At 35.4% G+C, this 12,647-nt stretch overlaps 3 protein-coding genes and 1 long non-coding RNA gene across 15 annotated transcripts; all 4 read left to right on the top strand.

The window, feature by feature from the left end:
- Positions 1-1,112: 1,112 nt before the first annotated feature.
- Positions 1,113-2,616, top strand: LOC116128253 (leucine-rich repeat protein 1-like). Its single transcript, XM_031413972.1, has 4 exons — positions 1,113-1,246; positions 1,724-1,789; positions 2,379-2,450; positions 2,541-2,616. The coding sequence occupies exons 1-4, from the start codon at positions 1,113-1,115 to the stop codon at positions 2,614-2,616; spliced, it is 348 nt and encodes a 115-aa protein (XP_031269832.1).
- Positions 2,617-2,750: 134 nt separating this feature from the next.
- Positions 2,751-3,491, top strand: LOC116128218. Its single transcript, XR_004127733.1, has 3 exons — positions 2,751-2,870; positions 3,106-3,188; positions 3,272-3,491. It is a non-coding gene; the product is annotated as an uncharacterized LOC116128218 (long non-coding RNA).
- A 472-nt stretch (positions 3,492-3,963) lies between these two features.
- On the top strand, positions 3,964-8,187 carry LOC116128217. Of its 12 annotated transcripts, XR_004127730.1 has the most exons (13): positions 3,964-4,745; positions 5,438-5,535; positions 5,693-5,803; positions 5,893-5,994; positions 6,097-6,562; positions 6,705-6,762; positions 6,840-6,919; positions 7,029-7,068; positions 7,186-7,242; positions 7,383-7,389; positions 7,565-7,736; positions 7,884-7,979; positions 8,053-8,187. XR_004127730.1 is itself a non-coding variant. In XM_031413910.1 (6 exons), exons 3-6 carry the CDS (start codon positions 5,442-5,444, stop codon positions 6,299-6,301), a joined length of 495 nt encoding a protein of 164 aa, XP_031269770.1. In that variant the 5' UTR covers positions 3,964-4,745; positions 5,016-5,165; positions 5,438-5,441; the 3' UTR covers positions 6,302-6,665. The 12 variants fall into 12 exon arrangements, 1 of the variants encoding a protein (XP_031269770.1); XR_004127727.1 differs by having other exon boundaries at positions 7,383-7,736; XR_004127726.1 differs by having other exon boundaries at positions 7,186-7,271; positions 7,383-7,736.
- Positions 8,188-8,261: 74 nt separating this feature from the next.
- Positions 8,262-9,562, top strand: LOC116128252 (the record flags this gene model as incomplete). The annotated part of the gene is made up of 4 exons (XM_031413971.1): positions 8,262-8,361; positions 8,522-8,589; positions 8,858-8,895; positions 9,011-9,562. Coding segments are annotated over 4 exons (327 nt in total), but the record flags the coding sequence as incomplete, so codon positions are not given.
- Between the last annotated feature and the right edge of the window lie 3,085 nt (positions 9,563-12,647).

The raw sequence follows: 12,647 nt of genomic DNA, 5'->3' as shown, positions 1-12,647 counted from the left end.
AACAATAGTGAATCCTCTTCAAGAACCCCTAACAGGTCTCATTTAACACAATTTTTGACCATATTTTTCATACTAAATATTCTTCCAGTGGGCTGCTGTTGGCTAAGTGTGAGACAGAGAGTCCGCAAGCCGAGGACTCCATAGTTGACTCTGTCTCCGCAGCCCCAGCAACTTGCATCATATATAGCCATATTAAATACTGGCGACTGACCTTATTTGAAAACAGACCACGTACAGTCCAATCTCGGCTTGCTTATTTAGTCATGTCTGCCATTGAAAATCTTATCGTTTTCAGAATCTTGTCAGCTAATGCTATGTTCGCACACGGTTTTATTTTTCAGTGCATAGAATAACGACATCCAATAATTAGTTAGTTAATTAACAGGACTTCAAATTCATATTAGCTGAAAGACAAAATATTTTACTCCGATGGCTGTTAGTGATTTACTTGGAATTTTCTCATTCATAACATTCTTACTTAGAAGTTTCTCATTCATATCATTCTTACTTTTACCATAATGTATAAAGAAAGATCAAAATGAAATAGTATTCATGTTTAGCTAAGAAAGCTTGAGAGTTCAAGGCGTCTTTCTTGAGTTTTTCAATTTCAATGATGTTCTTCAAGAATTTACTCGTATCGATTCTAACTTTAAGTTGTGTAGTGAAACAACTATTTGTAGCTGCTAAGCTGCCTCAAGCCGAGGGTAAGACAAATTCTTCTTTCCCAAATTTCTGTTTCGCTTGAATTTCACCTTGTTCACGGTTAACTTTATAGTTTTGTACATGCATATTGACTGAGTTTTCAATAAAAAAACATATAAGAACTTTCAGGAAAAGAGAGATTAAAATAAGTGTAGTACTGTCAGTATTATGTTCTCTGTAAAATCCTGTACTTCATTTTGATCAAGTCTTCAGATTCTCTTAATTTATCGCTGTTTTATTTGATATAACGTTGATCATATAATAATATTATCTTCTCTAGGTTTGGGCGCCATTAGTTAATCTGTTTCAATTTACACCTCTATTTGAATTGAAATTTGATTTGCTTATCTGTTGCTGTGTTTGTCTGTGGATGTGTTGTAGTTGATGTTCTGAATCAAATTGTCAAAACAATGGGAGCTACTAACTGGACTTTTGATGCCGATACTGCTTGTGAATTCCATGAGAAATCGGCTGTGACAGAATTAACCAGGAACATTTCTTGCATCCTTGGACCCGATAATAGTACACAACACATTTCAGTAATGTTAGTTTTCTTATTCTCTGTATATATTTGCCCATCTCTTTTGTTGTATACACTTCAGTAAAGTCCATTTCCTGGGGTAAATTGTTCTTGGAAATCGGCAAATGCCTTCTGGAAATAATCCTGTAGGAAATATTACAAAGGTTGTAGGAATATCCTATATAAGAATGTGAATTTGCTTTGATTTTGTGGTCATTGAAGTAAGAACAACCATTTGTGTAATGTGATACCGCTGAAAAGTTTCAATACACAACAATAATTAAATTACAGATTTTAAAGGGCAAGTCACTTTATAGATTCTAAATTCAATCTGTCAATATTTTCTATATTTAATTTCATTGTTGTTTTGACAAAACAGTAGAATATTTACCATCTTCTAAACTACAGAATTATCATTTTAATTGTTTGATTTTGTTTCTGATTTTGCATTTTTAGGGTGTGACTAACTGATTCTGGATATGTTTTGTTTTCAATTTTCAGAGAATTCAAACGTTGCAGCCTTTCTGGAGTTCTTCCACCAGAATTGAACCAGCTTCCTAATATCTCGTGTGAGCTAAACAAATCTGAATATGTATTTTTATAAATATACACATTTTTTCCCCAGTAATTAGGAAGGAAGAAGCATGAACAGAAAGGAAATTTAGGATCCAATGGTGGGACTTCAATTCGTTTATTTTCATGGCGTCTGTTTTTGTCTTTAATAGACATCTCTAAATAGGTAAGGTGAAACACACTAAATTATGTCAATGTTCTTGTTTGTTTTGCAGTAATTTTGCCTACAACTACTTGAATGGTTCGATACCAGTCGAATGGGCTTCGATGCAATTGACATTTATGTAAGCTGCATCTATATCTGTCTGATCATGCTAACCAAATAGTTGAATATGTGAATTCATCAACTATTGGCAATTATCAATGCAGCTCTCTCTATGGGAACCGATTATCAGGCAATATTCCGAGCCATTTGGGCAACATCATCAGTCTCACTTACTTGTAAGCTTTGAAGTTTGAACTCTTGCGTTACACAATTCACAAATTGATTCTAGCAATAATCTAATGGCTATAGTCCACATTAGTCTGTTTAGAATTAGACAAATATGTTCTATTGGCTATCTTATTGTTTCTATTTTACCAGGAGTATTGAAGCAAACCAATTCTCAGGAACAGTGCCCACGCAGCTTGGGAAACTAGTTAATTTGGAGACTTTGTAAGTCATTTACGGGGGTTCTTATATTTTGTTGTTTTTTTTTTTTTTTTCTCATTTTTATTGAAGTTATCAATTAAATTTTGGCTGCAGGAGACTTTCCTCCAATAGATTGACTGGAAATTTACCAACGGAATTTGCTGAGCTGAAAAATTTGACAGACTTGTAAGTTTTTCATATCGTTTTTGTAAGATTGAGTTCAGAATTTGTCTGATAAGTGATAATTAAGTTTTACTGCATTCTTGTTGCACATTGCAGTAGGATCAATNAAGAAATTGATGATTTGGGGATGTCGTATTCTAAAAGAACGATACAAAGAAGGAACAGGAGAAGACTGGTTCAAGATCTCTCACATCCCTACCATAGAAAATTGGTATTGAATGGGTCAAAGGGAAGCAATAAACATCAACCCACTAGCCACAGGTAATTACTTAAGCATGCTCTGTTATTTTTTTCTAATCTAGGAACCAGATAACATTTTTTTAAATCAAATTATGTGTTATATTATTGTCTGAAGCAACAGGACAAGCTTATCTTTTCAATTTCTTTTTAAATGTTCAATCACTTCAGCTTATTTATTGTTGTTTTTTCAAAAATTACTTACTAAAAATGTTAAGTTTGAAGTTCATTTGTTGAATATCTTTTACTGTTTCTGCAGGCTTGGAAAAAATTGACCCAAATCTGGTATTCACAGATGCAATGACTTTTCCGGTGCTACTCATGTCTGATATTAGAAACCAGGTGATTGGTGATTGTCTTTCCATATAGTCTTTTATCCTTGGATTTCACATTCTTTAATTAATACTCAATCAATGTTCATTCAGAGGCACAAATTTATTAGTCCAAGAGGCTTAAAAGACGGGACAGCACACAATGTGGGCAGCTGGAGAACAGAAGAAGATTTACAATAATTTTTTCCATTTCTATTACCTCTTAAAGCTCTGGTTCGAATTTCTTCTATAGCTCTCTGTTTCAATGAGGTCATTTACTGAATATATGTGTCACTATTTCTACAACGGTCATGAAAATGACTATTTAAATGATTAAAATACCCTAGTTGTGATTTAATTGAATTATATTAAGACAATTTACGAATTTATAAATTTATTCATGAAATCCAGTTCTAATGTTTTTTTTACGAATGTACGAATCCGTTTCGTTTATTATTCTGATAGTTTTTTATATAATATTTTGAAAAAAGTTAAATTAGGCGGGTATTACGATTTAAAATTTGGAAAGTAACAAAAATATCTCCTATGTTTGTTTATTTACTAAACACTCTTATAATAAAATATCAAAAGTTAATAAAAACACCTCCAACTCATCCATTCAATACGGATAGCCGGTTACCACCACCAGATGGTGGCTGGAGTGTTTAAGTTGATATTAGGTTGCAGTTTATTGATTAAGGCTGAATTTGTCTCTTTTATGCTGTTCAGGGGTTAAACGGGTATATTTCTATGAGGCTTATTTTGTCACTTTTCAATCGTGCAGGGACCAAAAGTATACCTATATTTCCACATAAATAAATGAAGTTGCGCAAAACCAGGAGGCAGCCGGGAAACCCTCACCGTTCGCCGGGTTCCGGCCATTTCCGGTCACCCTTAACCTCCCCTTGTGCCGGTTCATCATCCACCGTCATCTCCACCGTAGATCTAACGGAATCCGGCGACGTTTGGGCTTCCTTCGTGCGACCTTTCATCTTCCGGCGAGTTTCTTCCATTTTCCGGCGAAGGTTCGGCTTCCCGAGTGTTGGGTCATCTTCCCCGAGCTTTCTTGCCGCTGATTTGACTGTTCTCCGGCGAGTTTCATCACTTTACATATTGTGACTCTTCGGCTTCCAGGCGAGTTTTCGCTCACTTTCCGGGGATGTTGCACCTCCCCAGCTACCGATCCTCACTCCCCAGCTCGAGAGCGACCTCCCGGTACCTTCGGGTCATCGTTTCGCCACCGGCCGCCGGGAACCACCACTGGAATCCTCCCTTGGCCACAAACCACCTTCTCCAACTGCCGGTGATTCGTTTTCCACCATGACCGGCACCATTTCACCGTCTCCAGCTACCGTCGACACCACCATGAGCGGCTGAGCTCCCGGTTGCCCGTTACGGTGTAGGCCAGACCAAGTTAAATGCCCTACCAGGTGGCCTTTTCCAGAAGACAAAACTCGATATATCAGTGATAATTCATAAATGTCCTATTCCTGAAGCACATCAAATTGAGGGTCGTACTCGTACCTGCAAGGAAGCCCAAATTGAATTATCAATTTGACAGCAGCTACCAGCAACCCACAAGCCACAGGTGATTCTTGATCATCCTATTTCAATTTTTGTATTTCTAATGTGCAGCATGGTTTTTGAATTTATTTTCAAATTTCTGAAATATAGGTTCGAAATTGAACTTCAATATGCTAAAATACAGACATGCAACAGGTTTCTATAGAAATCCTCACTGCTTTTGATTTGTGAAAGTATTAATCTTGGTAATATATTGGTCAATGGCAGATTATATAGTCTTTGAGTTATCCATTTTGCATTACTCAAGATTTCAACGCTAATAATCATGAATCAGTGTTTCAGGGTTGGATTTTTTTCACTGGGGCAAAGAAATTTATAAAAAATGGCTATAATGCATTGTGGTCCACAAGATAGAGAATAGCAGAATGTGATCAGCCGGAGAAGAGGAGAGGATTTGCAGTAATGCTTTTCATTTCTGTTATCTGTATGGCCTCTGTTTTGATTTTTCATCTAAGCTGTTTCAATTTTTCTGGAGATAATGTCTTGCCAAGTTTGTTTTCTGACTATTCAAAGCAGTTAAAACAAAGAACTTTTCCATAACTGAACTTTGAAGCTTTAAATGTTAAATTTCCGTCATTGGTTGTCTCTTAAGGTTGGATGGATCCGATCAATTATGCAGCGCGCGTGTTTTAGTTATGATGCATTGAACCAAGTATGACATATCATTAACTCTATTCTTCATTTAAATAAGTTCAGTTAAATGATGCTACTTACAAATGTAGAATGGTTTCTGGAAGTTAAGAAAAGCAATCAAACTGAATCTGTTTCAAAGATCAAATTGGCTATTATCCTTGGTAAGTCCTCTCTATACTTTCTTCATTTACTTATGTCCAATCAAAAATTATGTCACAGAAAATATTGGCTGGTCATCTTAGTTTTTTCCTTATATGCAGAATTGATTTGCCATTAATGCTAATTATGCTGAGAATATAAAGCTTTGTTACTTATCAGCAGATAAAATATACCTAAGGACAGAACTACGAAGAGCCGATTTTTCTTGTAACAAACAGAAAATATTTCCGATGAAACAAGTGCCTAATGTTTTGTTTCCACATTTGCTTGGTGAGCTTCTATACGTTTCTATTTCCTTCTTGCTCTTGTCTGTCTTGAAGAATTAAGTTTTTATCGATAATAGGCATTGTTCTATGCAGATATTATTGCTTTTTAGCCAAGGTTGCTAAAAAGAAGTTGTGTCTAGCGAAAGGATTTATTAGTTATTCAGAATTTTCTCCATTACTGTCAACTGTTATCCTGTAAGTAATATTTTCTTCTTAATGTCACAATTTGTATCATATTGGTTGAATTTTAAAGCAAGATGACACACTGTTACCCCCTCTTTTTTCTGGTACTGAAAGGATGCAGGAGAATTTAACAATAAATCTTCATGGATTGGAACTCCGAGTGCAATTTGTAATTGTATTGCAGAGCGTGGTCTTGGTCAACCCTCAAAATCAATCTTGTTATCTCCAAGAATATCCTGTGATACAACCTGCACAATGGATAAAATCCATTTCTATTTCTCTTCTAGGAGAATTCGGACACAACTCTAATGTGTTCTGAACAGTTTCTGCATCATAAAAAACATTCATCAGCTCCGTCATTCATTTGTTCTATCAAACAAGATGACCTTGTCGGCAGGCTATGGACTATGCACATTCATCTTCAAGGTTAACCATGGATTAGTCTCCAAGAGCAGAATTACAACCCTTGGCTTTCCCTTGACGACAAGCTTTCATTCATGCAATGGAATTTGCAGCTTCTTGTGTTCCAATCATGTCAAGATGCAACTCAACCATATCCTTCACCATTTGAAGTGAGATTGTAAGTAATAGTGTATTTCATTGATAATCAGTTAAATTTGTTGGCAATTGCCTCTAAAAGCCTTGGATGCCATTTCCTTTGTATTTAATTCTCCGATGGTCAAGATAGTTTTCAATTAAGTTCAAACAATTAGTTAATGCAGCATATATTGTTTCATTACACAAGATTTTGCCTTCTCCACAGGACAACTCTGAAACCAGGTAATATAATGGTTGATTTGTTTATACTTTCTATGTCTTCAGATGTCGATACTAATAATCATGAGTTAATATTACAGGGATAGATTCATTCTTTGAATTCATTGGACACAGCTCATTACTCAATTAGCATTGTTAGAGCATGGAGCTTTCTTCAAAAGTAAGCTGGTTTTTTTTTTATCACAATCATTATCAATGTTTTGTATATTTCATATGAATTTGATAGTTAAATAAAATTAGTTGTTGAAATCGCCTTCAATGATTTGTAGCTTACAAGAGAGAATACCAGCTGCAGCTGGAAACAGGAAGGTTTGCTGTAACATTTCTCTTTTTTTTTTTTTAACTGTCTCGGTTCTGGTCTGCTTTCTTTTTAAGGTCTTTGTTTTATATTATTATATGTTTGGTGATAATAAGACCATCAAACAGTTGGCTTCTAGAAGACTGGTGTTAAAAGGAGACAGGACAGGACTGAGGACTCTAATGGTTTGTCTCGTGCACCAAAAATTAAACTGGTTAGATTAATTATGGCTAATCACTAGTTCTATTCTTTCTTGGTATCTTGATGTTCAGTTTGAAAACAACGTTGGGTGACTGGTTAAACTGTTTTCCTTCTTAATATGCAGGACAAATGTATGGTTAATACTGAGAATTTATAGTTCTCTTACAAGTTTACTTTTTTTTGGGAAATCTGACAAATGTGAGCGATGCGGATACTGCCCCAAAAATTGAATATGTATCTGATATGTTGGCACATGAAATAAGAAACCATGTGATTGGCCATATTTTTGTTTTGGTGCATGTGAAGGATAAAGGAAATACAATATACCAGATGAAACAAGTGCTCATTCTTCACTTGTCTCACCTGTCTGAGTTCTCCAAATTACGCGATGAGAAGGATGGGGGAAGAAAAAGAAGAATTACAACATGTCATGACTTCATTCCTCAGCGGTTGGATATTAACCCCAAGTTACTACAGGGTAAGTGACTAAGTTCATTTCTTTGGGCATCTTCTCCAGAGGACAACACTGGAACCATGCAACTAACATATTGGACCATGGCATTTTATATAGTCTCTGATTCTCCTTTTTCTTACTCTGACAATAATGCTGTACTGTTGTCAACAGATTTAGGTTTATTAAACCAAAAACCTTTCACATAACCGTGCTGATGTTGAAATTGTGGAACAAGGACCGAGTTAACGCAGCTATTGAGTTTTGAAGGTGAATTTCTGTTCAAATAGCTATTGGTTGATAGTAGCATTCTTGATGTTATAATGCTTTATGTTTCTGTCAGAGTATTTCCTCGAAAGTGATGGATGCCTTGGATGATCGATCCATCTTTGTAAGACTAAAGGGGCTGGTGGAATTGTTTTTCAAGTTCAAATACAGCTTATATTGAGTTTGAGTCTTTGAGCTGACGGGACATAGACAGGTGAAGGTTGAGAATCTGCTAATATTTAAATGTCAATTTAGTGCATAATATCTTATTTGGGATCAACCTTTCTCTGTGCAGGAATTAATGAGAGGTTCTTCAGCCAAAGCTCATGTACTCTATGCTCCAGTGGAAGAAATGGTGATGATGGTCGACTTCTCTCTGCATGTCGTATCCTCATTTCTTAATTGTCAATATCATTGTCTTCTCCTTTTTCTGCTACACTTGGAAATACAGTGGAAAAACAGAGTACAATATTGTCTAGTTTTATCAATTTTTTGTCATATTTATTAATTCAGTGGAGTCTTTTGAATTTCCTGAACCTTCTTAGAAGTCATTATTGATGCATTTAATGAAGCTGGACTTGTGCTTGAGAAAGATGCTACACAGAAGTTGAAGGTACAATATAGGACCATTCAAGTATTTGCTTTTGTAATTTTATGTTATGTTAAGTGTCTTCTTGTTCTTGTTCTTGTTCTTGTTCTTTTCTATTTTATTTTATTTCTTTCTTTTTCAAACTTCAACAATGATATCTGCTGCTTAATTTGAACTCTGTTGGTTGCCCAGTACACAGCCGTGTTACCTAACTATCTGTGTATTTGTGTTGTTCATTTATCTTCACTAAAAAATATTATTACTAACAGTTGGTTGTTTCCTCAAATTGCAGTTGCATGCCACTGTGATGAATGCAAGGCATCGGAAAAGGTGCCCGTTTCTTTTTTGTCTCTTTGTTATTCCATGGCTTATAAACCCTTTGGTTTTTCTTTATTTTCTTTAGCTCTATTCTGACAGATGTATGAAACTAAACTGGATTGTACAGCAAGAGTAGGACAAGAGAGCTTGTTCGTTTGATGCACGGGGATTTTCAAGCAATATGGATCTGCGGAATGGAGAGAGTATATTATCCCCGAAGCTCATCTTTCACAGAGATTTGTATTTGATGAAAGTGGCTATTATCATTGCTGTGCTTCAATACCTTTTCCTGAAAACACCAAAGCAAACTGATCCATTTAAGTTGAAGATTAACAACTTAGTTCCCTTTGAGTAGAAAACACTTGCCACTAGTGTTATATAAGATCGTTCTCTTGTGATGAAGCCTACTAGCGTATTTTCGGCTTTTGCTTCCAAATTTCTAATTTTTCCCTCTTTTTTAGGTTCCCGAAATAAGATTTGCTGCTATAATTTCTTAGATACTGATGATCTTGAGTATCTATTAGTAAAGTAAATACTTGTAACAGTTGAAAAGTGCATGGTTAATGGATAGATTTTAAACTTTCATGGTGAAATCAATTTCTTGCTTTGCAGAAAATTGCTGCATCTGGTTGTTGAAGTACTTTGTTGTTACATGAGATTGTGAACTTGAAATTATTGTATAAGCTTGTACATTTTATTTCTTTCATAGTCTTGCATCCCTAATTTAGAGGAGAATTTTCCCATTGCCTAGAGAATTGATATAGATTATAGAACAGTGTCGATGGTTTACAAGATCTTTGCATTTTTCTTCAGAGGATCATATTATGATAACAGTAATAACATAACGTCAATAGACTAATAAGTAAAACATTAGGATCTTCTTTTGATTTGAGTTGTTTTCGACTTCTAATGATCTTAAAAATGAGGATATTGACACTTAGATGACAAACCTTATATTCCTCGACGAAGTGGTCTAACCGGTGTTCTTAAACTCGACCTAGGGTGTCACCTGGCCAAGGGGTTGGGTCTCAGATTGACTAGTTCGATCAGTTAAACTGGCGGTCTCTGGTGATCCATAAAGTTTGAAATCTTGCAAACACACCCCTGAAAACTCTACATCAGTTCTTATAGGTTTGCAATCTTGCAAATACACTCTTGCGATCTGTTTAGGTTTTGATTTTTCCGACCAAAATTTAACCCGACACCATCACCTAAACCATCGTTCTCTACTCTATAAAACTCTTCTAACCCCAGAACTTGGTAGCCTCTCGTTTGCTAGTTGTGACTAGCATATACTTTCGCGATTTGATTGATTTTTTTGGCAAAACTTCGGTTGATTTTGGCGTCCAAAATTCAATCCGATACCATCACCTGAACCATCGGCCTTTGCTCTACAAAACCCATCTAACCCCAGCACTTGGTAGCCCCTCGTTTGCCGATCGTGACTCGAATATTGTGTTGATTTTTTTGGCCAAATTTCAATTGATTCCGGTGTCCAAAATTCAATCCAACATCACCACTTGAATCATGGCCTCCACTCTACAAAATCTCTCTAACCTTGACACTTGGTAGCTCCCCATTCGCCGACCGTGACTCACATATTGGGTTGATTTTTCGACTAAACTCTAGCTAATTCCAACATCTAAAATTCAATCTGACACCACCCCTTCAACCACCGACCTTTATTCTATAAACCTCCTCTAACCCTGATACTTAGTAACCCCTCATTCATCAGCGCGGTCAAGTTAGGGATTTTATGAACAGTTAAAAATGGTAACCTAGACTAGAGAGGACTCTAATCGCTTGTGTGATTCGTCCAATTGGCCAATCTAGTCTACTTTTTAGAACACTGGTCCAACCCATGAAATTTTTTTTTTAATGGAGCTTTAGCTGTAGTTGATTGCGACAACCCAAAAAAAAAAAAAAAAAAAGGGTGCATTGATCCGATAAATTATCGGAGTAATGAGTTTATTTACCCTAGAAAGCTCATATATGAGCTCATATTCAACTCTCTTTCGGCTCAACCCCACAAAAATGAGAGGAAACTGGAAAGACCAGACTTTTCTTTCTAACAAAGTGAACTTGTGTTTCACATGTCTAAATTCAACCACTACTAAATTATATTAAACTACAATTATAAAAATTAATATTCTTTCCAAAATATTGCCAACCAATACAAATGCCTTAAGCAAAAGCTATGATCAGTCACTCTCAAGCTCAACAATGGACGCATCAAGCTCAGCAATGGAAGTACCATGATGAACCTGGACCTTAGATTATTAAACAAACTGGTCCCAGTTATACGTCTTGCTTTCTGATTTATAAAACATAGAAATGCCATTGTTCTTGTTCTTTACTGGAGACAAAATGAATGGCAGCAAAAACACTTAGAATTATTTGCAACAACCCAGATACCATAATGTGGAACAATGATGTTAAATCATACCAGTGATCAAAAACAGTTTTCACTCTTTTAGCACAGACACTTCTCACCTAATTTCAGAGATTTAATTACCCAGTAAAAGCAAAGGTGATATGATTGTAGTTAGTTTATGGTCATTTAGAAGAGAAAAGGCAAAGCCAAAGTTAGGTAAATGTGAAATGCTTCTTCAACAGTGAGACTTTAATTTAAGGAATTGAAATGGTAGCCAGTTTGCAATTCCATGTGGTAAGGTAGTAGCCATAAAAACATCGAAGTGGGACATAACATGTGATGCTCAATGTTCATAAAATGAACACAAAATGAACTAATATCATTAAAAAAAATATTGGCAAAATGCAAGATTTCTTTTACTTGTGTACTATATCACTATATTATAACCAGAATTTATTCAACTCTAATATTTTGATAATGATATGATAACATTATATCTTGATAAAGGTTTATCAGGTTTGTAAAATGACAAATATTCTATTCTTCTCTTATGACGTGCTACATTATTATTATTTTTTCAATAACCTAGATGTTAATGTCAGTTTACATACATCTCAATTAATCTTCGGAGTCCATTGAACGTCTTATAAACTTAATGGATCAGGTAAGTCACAAATATGGTTGTTGACCATTTTGTGAGACTTAGACACAAAAACTCTGTATAACCCACCCAGATGGTTAAAGTTTTGCCATCCGACTAAAAATCTAGTAATATTGTACTCAAAACAATTCACCAAAGGATTTTTTTTTTTTTTTTTTTTTTTTTTTTTTTTTTTTGGTTGATTCAAGAGCATTATAAACCTGATTTAAATAACTTGGCAACCCCACAAGTAGAAAAAAAGGTGGTGTGACCAAACCATTGAAATTGAACTCTTCATGGTCATTCATTTGGACCTACCCCATATTCATCCTGTCTCAAAGGGACAAAGAATCATAGTTGGATACCCCACCACTTTTTATTGAATAAAAAGCCAATAAAAAGAAATAAACAAAACAAACCCATATCAATAATACCAATTAACCAACAACAAGCCAAAGATTGCTCAAGATTCCTGGTTATCTCAAATCAGCCGGCCACCTCCTCAATAATTCAAAATATTGTACTGAAATCTCCATTAAAATAACTCCAAACCAATCTTATCCACACATATTTCAAATCTGAAGAAAACCCTGAAAAGAAAGTCCATTCTGTGAGGATGGTCGTGCTTTTTGTGGCCAGAATTAGTCTTCGGCATCCTCAGAAAACAACAGTAAAGATGACCCCATCACTCTCCCTTTGCTCACATGAATTATCATTGATGAGCGTCCAGACATTTCCATAAAGCATGCT

This window comes from Pistacia vera, unplaced genomic scaffold, assembly GCF_008641045.1.
Source record: "Pistacia vera cultivar Batoury unplaced genomic scaffold, PisVer_v2 Contig198, whole genome shotgun sequence".
Lineage (NCBI taxonomy): Eukaryota > Viridiplantae > Streptophyta > Magnoliopsida > Sapindales > Anacardiaceae > Pistacia > Pistacia vera.
The sequence above is the reverse complement of the archived record's forward strand: the minus strand, read 5'-3'. Positions and strand labels throughout refer to the sequence as shown.

What these genes read in the sequence shown, in the direction of transcription:
- LOC116128217 (XM_031413910.1), top strand. Translation starts at nt 5,442, where the DNA reads ATGATGCTACTTACAAATGTAGAATGGTTTCTGGAAGTTAAGAAAAGC. An exon ending in CAAATTGGCTATTATCCTTG is followed by an intron (nt 5,536 to 5,692) that starts GTAAGTCCTCTC and finishes GTTACTTATCAG; the next exon opens with CAGATAAAATATACCTAAGG. An exon ending in TTACTGTCAACTGTTATCCT is followed by an intron (nt 5,995 to 6,096) that starts GTAAGTAATATT and finishes TGGTACTGAAAG; the next exon opens with GATGCAGGAGAATTTAACAA.
- LOC116128253 (XM_031413972.1), top strand. Translation starts at nt 1,113, where the DNA reads ATGGGAGCTACTAACTGGACTTTTGATGCCGATACTGCTTGTGAATTC. An exon ending in ACACAACACATTTCAGTAAT is followed by an intron (nt 1,247 to 1,723) that starts GTTAGTTTTCTT and finishes TTCAATTTTCAG; the next exon opens with AGAATTCAAACGTTGCAGCC. An exon ending in AACCAGCTTCCTAATATCTC is followed by an intron (nt 1,790 to 2,378) that starts GTGTGAGCTAAA and finishes CTATTTTACCAG; the next exon opens with GAGTATTGAAGCAAACCAAT.